Source organism: Astatotilapia calliptera, chromosome 5 (genome assembly GCF_964374335.1).
Source record: "Astatotilapia calliptera chromosome 5, fAstCal68.1, whole genome shotgun sequence".
Lineage (NCBI taxonomy): Eukaryota > Metazoa > Chordata > Actinopteri > Cichliformes > Cichlidae > Astatotilapia > Astatotilapia calliptera.
Window position 1 is genome coordinate 24,591,933 of NC_137426.1, and position 10,698 is coordinate 24,602,630.

General features: G+C 40.0%; 1 protein-coding gene across 1 annotated transcript; it reads left to right on the top strand.

The window, feature by feature from the left end:
- The first annotated feature begins 969 nt into the window (after positions 1 to 969).
- LOC113022690 (uncharacterized) lies at positions 970 to 4,821 on the top strand. The gene is made up of 2 exons (XM_026168360.2): positions 970 to 1,244; positions 3,306 to 4,821. Exons 1-2 carry the CDS (start codon positions 1,064 to 1,066, stop codon positions 4,223 to 4,225), a joined length of 1,101 nt encoding a protein of 366 aa, XP_026024145.1. The 5' UTR covers positions 970 to 1,063; the 3' UTR covers positions 4,226 to 4,821.
- The last annotated feature ends 5,877 nt before the right edge of the window (positions 4,822 to 10,698 follow it).

Genomic DNA, 10,698 nt, shown 5'->3' on the forward strand with positions numbered 1-10,698 from the left:
CCAGGTCTAACTAGTAACTTATAAACCTTCCTTGTCACTCCTGCTGTTATGCTTCTGTCACAAATCTCTCCTGACACTTGTCTTCAGTTACTCCACTCTGATTAAATTTTCTTCTTCACCTCTCTTGTGCACTGTCCAATGTTTTGGATGGTTGACTCCAGGTATCCTAACTCACCCACTTTCACTACCTTTGCTCTTATCAGCTTCCCTATACCCATCATCCTTCTCTTTCACACATTTCTACCCTGTCTTGCTCATTCCTTTTCTCTCCAGAGCATACCTCCAGATAGATCACAGTGTTATCTGCAAACATCACAGTCCACGAACACTCCTGTCTGACCTCATCTGTCAACCTGTCCATCACCACTGCAAACAAAAAGGTGCTCAGACCCAATCCCACCTCCACTTGAACCCATCTTTCACTCCTACCTCATACATTTCCTGCACCACCCACACATACTTCTCTGCCACTTCTAACTTTCTCCTGCAGTGTCACAGTTCCTCTCTTGGCACTCTGTCATATTCTCTCTTTACATCCACAAAGGCACAGTGCAGCTCCTTATGACTTACTCTGTGCTTCTCCATCAACAATCTCAAATGCTCACTGATCATCACCTCTCTTCTCACCCTAGCTTCAACAACTCTTGCAACAAATCTTATGTACACGTGATATTTTGTATAAATAAATAAATAAATAAATAACACAGCAAATATTATTTGTATTCCTTATTTTTGTGTGTTCTCATTCTTGCTGGCTCCTGAGTGCAAATTTTAAATCACCAGAAACGGATACGTGTTGGAATTACATTTAAAAAAAAGCCCAATGAATTTGAAACGAATAAAAGAAATTGAAAACATTCTGCACAATAAGAATGAAACAACCCCAAAACTGCAAGTCAAAGCACAGGAAATATAACGAAAAACAAAAATCATTGGAAGACAATCCCTGGGGGTAAGAAGGCAGAAGAAAGTAGTTGGGGGTCACGTGACGGGGTCGAGCATCTTTTTTTTTTTTTGGTCCGTTTTAGCTGGTGGCAGGAGCTCCGTGCAGCCCAAAACAAAAATGACCAAACTGCAATTTTTAAACGTCTTTTTGACTGAGCGTCTCATGCTTGCTGCGCAGGAGATTTACAAATCTGTCGAGGACACGATTTTGGAGTACCAGGAGGAGATAGCGATCCGGGAGCGGGAGAACGACCATCTGAGACGCAGGCTGCGAGAGGCTGGGATTGAAATATGGCCAGGTTAGCTCCACTCTAAGCTAACGGTGCAGTGGTTTCTTCTTCTGCACTATTAGCCGAGTGTATGCGGGGAAGCGGGGATTGGTAGGCAGAGGAACTGAAACAGAAACGTCAATGATGAAGAGCAGCAGCAGCAGAATAATTTCGACCCGCTTCCAAGCAAGTCCAGTTTGGTCGCTGACAAGCTAGTTGATGTTAGCTGCTGGTGCTGTTGTTGTGTAGGGGCTAGCGCGATAGCAACCTTTGTTCGTTAGCCAGCCTGCTAGTCTACTAGCCTAGTGCCTATACCCGGGCTAGCACTGAGCTGTATCTGGATCCTTGTGTGTATACTAACGAATTTGTTTTGCAGACGCATACATTATCTGACAGTCACACATGCTGGAGAAGGAAAAGCAAACAAACCACCACACAAGTGATGTGTCAGCAGTGTTTGTTTACCCCGGTCTTAAACCCCTCATTCACAAACACCCATAATTCACTCGGGTTCCAAAGTGCTGGCAGAGATGCCATTTAATTATTAGAAATATAGATACTGTTGTTTGCATGACACATTAATCTAAATTACCAAATTCCTGTTAAATCCTCTGTAATTTCTTTTAATACATCACTTTAAAGTCAGGGGTGTTAAACATAAGACCTGGGGTGCCTGAATGGACCAGGCAAAGACTCCAGTTTAGCCTAATGAATGGCTTTGGAAAATGTGAAGGACGGCATAAATGTCTGACTTTTTGCTGCATCTGTTTTTGAAAGTTTTATAGCTTTGTCTACAATAAAACTTCCCAAACCAATTAAGGATTTGAAAAAAAAAATTTAACAATTAAACTCTCCTGTTTTGGGGCAGGGATAGCTCAGTAGGTAAAGTGGTCGCCCCATGATCGGAAGGTCGGCGGTTCGAATCCACTTAACGGCTACCCTGAGGTACCCCTGAGCAAGGTACCGTCCCTACACACTGCTCCCCGGGCGCCTGCTTAGTGGGCTGCCCACTGCTTCACTGAGTGAATGGGTCAAATGCAGAGAAAAACAAGTAATTTCCCCATGGGGATCAATAAAGTATCCATTATTATTATTATTATTATTATTATTTTATAACATAGTTGGGGCAACAAGCTACTTGAAACCTTTCTGTAATATTACATATGCATCTCTTACAATTTAAGAGTCATGCTGAGAGATTTCTTTCATTTACTACAGCAGCATTACTTTATGTTAAAGAGAAACAGACATAAGGTTGAAATTTCACCTTTATATGAAGATATCTCAGGGAATTTTTTTTTTTTAATTTTTTGCACTGACAGAAAGTGGGACTTTCACCAGATCCACACAGTTAAGATTGGAGTGGCTAAATGTGGCATAACTTTATCTATATAGAATAATTTAAAACAAAAGAAGTTGACCCAAAGTAATTTACAGGTACACTCTTTTGTTATTCAGGTTTCAAAAGGAGGTGTGGGGTTGGGCAATCACCACAAAGGCCTGGTTTGCTTTAGTTTTCTGGGGAAAATGCATTGAAATAAGTTGTTGGGACAATGACCTCAGTGACCCTGATGCAAAATATGCAGTTAAAACATCTGTAATAATTATATAGACAGGATGTCCAACATGTCACCATCAACAGACTTTGGATGGTATCTTTAAAATGGTACACTTTAACTTTACCCTTGTAGCTAGACTACACATACACTGTATTTACTGAGTATGTCTTTAGGCCATAGTCTTGCCATTATTGGTCATAAAACAAAAGGTTTAGGATGCCACCATGTCACTCGTACTGTAAGCTGTGACCACGTCAGATTTTTAACATGGCATAACTAAAATGAAATATTTCTGTTCTATTAGTTTTACTTAAGAGTGTCGCACGTTCAGCTCTTTGCCTGTTTCATGTTAAAAAGAAAGAACAGAAAAAGGTTAACAAAGAAGATGCATCTACCATTTCTTCAAGCTCTTGTGTTGAGGAACAAGGGATTTTAATATTTGATTTCAAATGTCATCAACAGGCTGTTAACATATTTTCTTCAATGCAGTCAGTGGTTTCGTCTGACCAGCTTCCTTCCAATGTCTTTTCAGATCGTCCGTCCATGGCGTTGTTGGACGAGGAGGATGGTGAGCATCCGCGACGCGAGTGGAGTCCCAGCATGGGGCACGAAGAACGCATTCCTATTCAGATCAAGGACAAAAGAGATATGCGGGCCAACCAAGCGGATGATCAGCTTCGGGGACATGGTTCTTGCAGCACATCAGAGAATATGTTCTCTCCTCCTCGTGTTGGAAATGAATATCCTCAGGATGGCCCACACACATCCAACGTCCCGCAGAATCAGGGTGTGGAAAACAGGGAAAGGGATCCTGGATCTCGAGGTCCCCCGAGGCATGTGAAGGCAGAGAGCGGAGCTGGCCACAGAGGCTCGACTTCCTCCAACAACGGCGCCCAGCCTCTTGCACCGGTCAATCCAAACTGCTCAAACGAGAACAACATTGACATTATTGGGGTGGAGAATGGCGGACAGATGGTTGGTGCTAAGGGTGCTGGAAACGCAGCGAACAGAGGACAGGCTTCTCACATGCGGAACCAGGGAGCCAGCGCCGTAGACTGTCCCCATCAGAAGTCCCCCCTACAAGGCCACATGTCTTCTTTCTGTTGCAAAGTTTGCGGTGAGGCGTTTAGTCACATTGGCCACTTACACGTGCATGTGCAAGTGCACACTCGGGAAAAACCTTACCGCTGTGGAGTATGCGGAAAATGCTGCAGCTCCTCAGGCAGACTTCAAGAACACCAGCGTAGCCACACGGGAGAAAAACCGTTCCGCTGTCAGATTTGCGGAAAGGGCTTCACACAGATGGCTCACTTGAAGGTGCACATGAGGATCCACACAGGAGAAAAGCCATACAGTTGTCCTGTGTGTGGCAAGTGCTTCAGCCGCTCTGACAAAATCAAAAGGCATCTTCAGACCCATAGCCGTGAGGGAACATATTTCTCAGGGCAATGATGCAACTGTGTTGCTATACAATCTGTTGTGTGAATCTTGAAGAAACTTTTCTATAAAAAGCTCAAATTGCTGCCATTAGGACGATGAGTTGTTTCTTCCAATATTTCAGGATCGAAAAATTCTGCAAATCCTGGAGAACTTTTTTTTTTTCTAACCTAATAATCCTCAGTCCATCAATAGAATTTATATTAGCCAGTTTAGTTTGTTGTTTAACACATTTTTTGTACTTGTCACTGAGTGTTAAATATTTGACACCATTTGCGTCATTAGCTAGACTTTCTGTAATATCTAGCCTTTCTTTAGTCAAATAAATAGCATGAAGAAGTCTTCCACCCACATCTTGAAGCTGAGACACATCAAGATCTGCAAGAATGTCCAGCACAGTCACAGCTTATGAGCAGCCGGTCACTTCCAAGTCACACATGAGTTTTAAAATCTCTCACTTTATGACTTAAACTAAAGAGCAATGTATGCATAAAATCATCTTAATTTTATTAGCTAACAAACAGAGCTAATAGTGATGGTTTGGTAAATAAAACCTGTGTATTACATGGCTAAAGCACTGCCGTTTAAAATAAAATACTTTTATTTTTAAATGTAGCATTTTTTTTTAAAAGAAAAATATTAGTGTTGCCAAAAAGCCCTGTAAACTGGAGATGTGGCTGATATAAAAGGAAGAGTCTGATCTAACATTTATCTCCAACAATTTTCTTATTGTCTAACTTAACTTTCTTTTTTTTTTTTCTTTTTTTTAAATTAGGTGCTGTTACATTAAATACTTACATGCTGCTATCTCACATGAGCCCTTTTCAGACATGCTTGCCTTATCAGCCTGTTAAACTTACGGCACATGTCATTTTAACACAAACTTTTGTGTTCACATAACTTACTGCTTCCACTGCAGAGATGAAGAGTCGTGCAAACACAGTTTTTCCTGTGTGTGCAAACAATGTGCACACTTTAGGGTTATTTCTCTCTGTCATTGTTGTCAGGAGAAGAGTCTCTCTGTGTGTTGCAATGAAGGTGCTGCTGAAAGAAGCGTCCCCTGACCCTCTCACACAGGCTCGGACAGGTCCCTACCTGTTCTGTATTACGCAGCTAAAAGGCATCATAAAGGAATGTCTGCTGAGCTGAACACCTGTCAAAGAGCACAAGAGGCATGCGCTTTGGCATTCTTGTGTTTTTATCTATCCAGTAATGTGACTGGATGTATTTCAGACTTGTGCACAAAGTGGCACATTACAAGGTCTGATTTTAGTGAGGTTTGACCTCTACAGAAAAGTGTCCAAGGTGCATTAGGATACTGTGCGCATGTCTGAAAGTTACTCTTGTTTCATGATGTTGATTAAAAGGAGGATACATCTGTCAGGAGAGTGCACCACTATTTTGTGAGATTCTGTATAAAATCCACTGTTTCTGACCCATTATACATTTAGGAATTTTGTGATGTCTTTTTTTGTTTGTTTTAACGACATGCACTATTGCATTAGTCCTGGATGATGCAGGAATTGACACTATGACAGGACCAGGCAGTATTAGCAGAAACTGTGTGGTTTTTCAGGGATTTCATTCACAGTAGTGATCATTTAAATGTTTTTGGAGTGGCCTCCCTCCACTTAAGAGTTATGATTGGTTTTTCATGGATTAAAGTCCTTCCTCTTCACAGTGATTGATCCCTTCACAGCAGATTCATCAGTTTCTCCTCTCAGGATTAATGCTGCATTCATAACTGGGGGCAGTTGAGAAGCATTAAACAGTTATGATCAATTTAATTTTTTCTCTGCTTGTAGCTGAAGTAAATACAAAAAAAGAAACTTGTATCCACGTATCGTGCAAAAAGATGAACGATAACGAAAGAGTGGTCTTTCCAGAGTGTGTCAGAGCTGAGTCGCTAAGGAGGCCTTGTCTCGCATCATTTGTCCCTCTACATGTGATGAATGCAGCATGAAAAAAAAAAAAAAAGAACTAAACTCCAGCACATCTTCTCAACTTACCAGCAGCCCAACTCACAGTCTTCTCTGGGACATCTTTGTTCCCCTGCGCACACATTATACTGTACAGTGTTGTATCAATATGTATTAAATGTTATTTTTTAATAAACTAGCAGTTGAGTATTTGTTGCTGTTGTCTCATATGTGGCCAAAGTATTCTAAGAGAGATTATTTTCATAGCCAATCACATCAAGCATCCAAAGGTACAAGACACTAATGTTTGCACATCTAGACAAAACTTCTGGCAGCTTGAATTTTCTTGTTTGACGAATTGCAATGTTCCAGTGAATTCTAAATAATACTACCCAGGATTTGAGCACAGCCTCTTCATATGGGAGGCAAATGTATAACTACTAAACTATGAAAGCGCCTCAGACTTTGGACAAATGAAGGTTATTTGTGCCATGGCTGTATTTAAGAATGCTGATTAAATGTGTGCTACTCAGTACCGCTAAATCAAGTCTTGAATGTAATTAAACTCCTACTGAGTTTCAGCTGCTTCAGAAAATTAATTCTAATTCATTGTCGCATCTTTAGCATTCAAGTTCCTTGGCCTTCGAAGTAAACATTGAAAACCATTTCTAAATAACACCTGTCTGCTCAAAAGCAATACAGTTTTGGAAAAGCTGGGGAAGTTTCTTAGAATGACAAGCTTTTGCTAGTTGTTGAGTCAGAGTAAGCTCAAGAACTGTTAGCTGTCAGCTTTACAGTGTTTATTAGCAGCACAGATTAGTTTGCAGTATGTCAATAACAAATTCCTGTCCCTGCAAAGATGGCTAATTTGGAGAAATCCACTGCCCCAAAACAATATATACTAAGTTGTAGTTAGGTTTGACTATTTTATATTCATTACACAATACATACACTTAGGGACACTGACCTGTTTCTCTTACTTTAGCATCAATGCCATGGCTTATCTGGAGAAAGAATGGAGTATGCTGTGCCTTTGTACTACACCACAATCAGTGAAATGTGCCATTTTCTTTAGTTACAATAATGCACTTTATAGGCATATAAAAACAAAGAAGCAGCATGTACAATCAAGAACCTTTAAACAGGCTGTCACAATGTGTTACTCGTCTCTTAATAATAATGCAGTCATGCTATTTTATATTGTAGTAACAGATTCACAACACCTGGTGGAGTCCTTTCCATGTGATTGTTGGTCATTAGTCTGACTGCAAGAGTGTGAAATATGAATGTAAATCTCATCTAATAAACAACAGCTTTTTTGGTGTTGAAACATTGAAGTGCTATACTGAACTTTCATATATTGAAAGCAAGTCATTATTATCAATGGACCTAATCCAAACTTGTGTCTATATGTTTTTGGGTGCATGCAGTCTTTTTCTGCAACAATTAGTGGAACAAAGCAATCACAGAAAGTTCTAGCAGCAATCCGGCAAATCATCTGGAACTGAAACAAGATGCTATCAAAGGCACTTTCACAACTTTTCAGACAGACAGGAGTATTCACTCAGTTTTGTGATATTTATCAAAGTTCTAACATCCTTGTTTGCATATCAGTTATTGAATCAGCAGCCGTGAATACTGAGAGTGACTTGAGCATCAAGCAGCCCTTCTGGAGCCGATCAAGTTTGCAGCCCACTCTGTGATCTGCAGTGAGATGTCACATCTCGTCAAAGTGCAAAGAGGAAGCAGTTATTGCACGAAGCAGGAAGTCTGAGGCGGCTCTAGCTGATATATTGCATTTTATTTGCTCATATCAAATTTCTGTGATAATACTGAGTTACTAAAGAGGGTCAGTTTGGAATGAAAACCCATTTTCTCTCTTGCTGAATAATTATATAAGCTAATCACAGTCAATCAAATCTCAACTCTTGTGCAATCAGCCAAAAGTGGCAAATGATTGCCTGTGTAAAAGAACTCAACTCATCTCATGCAATCAGCAGCAGTAATGGCTCTTTTCCCTGCTTTTCTTTGCCAAGCGCTTACGCACAAGTATCACTTAACTGGACTGTGACAAAAAAAATAATCATCCCTTGCATTTTTGTGGCCCACCATAATCCCACCATAAATATCTCTGATGCATACACATATTATGTTTATATTTCATTTCATTTTGTTTAAATATAGATATTGAAGCAGGTCTTAATCAGGTTGCTTGGTACAGTTGTTTGTAGGGTTATTTCTTAGTTGCGCTGCAGCATGTGACAATAATTAAAAGCTACACTTTAGCTATTAGCAGTGGCTCATGGTCAAAGTAGCCATTCGCTTTGCTTCAGATTCTCTTTCTTCCTAAATATGTCCCTCCATCTATTTACTTATCATGTCTTCCTTGTCTCTTCCTCACTTCTCCACAGCTGGTGCAGCTGCAGCAGCTTCCTGTGACTGTGAGACCTGGTTACTAGCTGTTACTAGTTGTTGCTAGTACTACTGTTCACGGTGTAGCAGCACTGACAGCTAACATAGTCAATTTGACATATTTAGCTGTATCTATTATTAGTTTCTTTTTAATGTTTTCCCTCAGCTTTTCAGCTCCACCTTTGCAAGTACTTCCACACTAAACTTTTTCTACAAGCTGCGTGAGCGCACAGCAAAGGGAGGGGAAGGGCCAGTCGTGTTAAGAGATTTGACTGAGAAATATAGTATCAGTAGGGATGGGAACTGATAAGAATTTAGCAATTCCGATTATCAGTATCACTTAGTGATTCAATTGGCTTCACCACCACGTTACATTACAGACATTACATTCATGCAAATTAATTACATCGTGCGTGGTCAAATGTTTATGCATCTTAAAGCTATTTCCCCTCTTAGTTGTGCTCAGTTTTGGGGTCAGTACTGAAAAAAGTAATCATTGCACATATTACAAAGAACAATTTTCTTAAAAGTAATGCAGTATGTTACTTAATTGCACAGTTACTTTCATGTTACTCTGTAAATTGATTTGAAACGCACTGTCTCACTAATTAACCTGAGGCTACAGCCCCAGATGCCAAAACATATCACTATCCCAATGAGGACACACGCGATCTTTCTCTTAATATTTAGGTATGAACAAAGCCAACAACACAAATCACAGATGAAAACCAGTACAAAGAAGAACCGGTTCTCAAGTCCCATCCATAAGTGTCTGTAATGAAAATGAATGAATGGGCTGCTGTCGGTGCTTTTACAGCCCACAAATGAGTTGGCATACTGGGAAAATGCCTGGGATACCAGATTACCAGTCCAGCCCTGGAAAAATAGAAAAGAGGGAATGTCTGCAGGAGGGCCTGATGCAGAAGACTAAGGATTTTAGTCATGTGCCAACAGAAGAGTGACTAATACTCAAAGGACAGATGAAGTTTTTATAGAGTTTGAAAACAAATTCTCACACTGAAATATTTCTGGTACAGAATGTTCATCATGAAAACAAATGGCCACCTCACAGCCGCGTGGTAGCCTATGTCACCATGTCCAGGTTCATGCTCCTCCAAAAGTGCAAAAAATTAAGTGTCTGTAATTCAGTGCTCTTGCCCTGATGAAGTTAACTATTTTAGTTACAGTATCAAAGACATGGTTATTTTCATATATTTAAGTGGCTTTTAGCTTTTAGAGCAGCATAAGACAGGAAAGATGGAAGAATGCTGCATCACTTGCTGTAATACTGAACTTAAAAGTACAAACATTCAAAACTCAAAAGCTAGAAACTAGAAACTAAAAACTAGAAACAAACTACCAGGAGGAGAACATTAAGAGGAGAACATGGCACATAAGAAAACAGAGAGCAGGCAGGGATGAGGCATCAGCAGAGGAAGACAGAGGACTTAAGTACACACAGGATCACCATCAACCATTTCTTCCTTTTCAAAGGGAGTTTTTCCTCCCCACTGTCGCCAAGTGTTTGCTCATATGGAATCACACGATTGTTGGGCTTTCTCTGGAAAAGAGAAAACAGAAAAACAATCAGGTGATTGTATAAAGGGCAGTGAGGTGACAGTGATTTGACACTATAAGAATGAAATGGAAATGATTTGAATTAAACTGAATTAACTAACAGAAAATTAGTTTTTACCTTTATGTCTCTTTTCTTCTTTTGTGTCTCCGTGCAGGTATGATGACTGTTTATTTTGCTAAAATCTTCTTTCAGTACTTTACTCAAACTCAACCTGACTACATAGAGTAAAGACCAGCATATGTGTACTAAAGACAAGACACAGGCTCACCTTTAAGTAAGAGGAAAGGAAAGAAAACTGTCTTGAGACGTTATCTTAGAACTAGCAGAGAATGTGCTGTGTTATTAAGATGTTTCATACTTTTGTATGTTTGTATTTCTAAATGATTCACAATAAAGCTGCAGAAAACTGTTGAAAGAGAAGCATTGTCAGAAGCAGTGTCTGAGCATCTTTATTGATTTATCCTCTTTTCAGAGCGTAACACTTGCATGGCCGGCGTGCCAGATTACCAGTCCAACTTTTTCCAACTTTTATCAAAACCTTGCTGACTTTGAAAAGAGTTTAGTAAAAATGTAGCCCT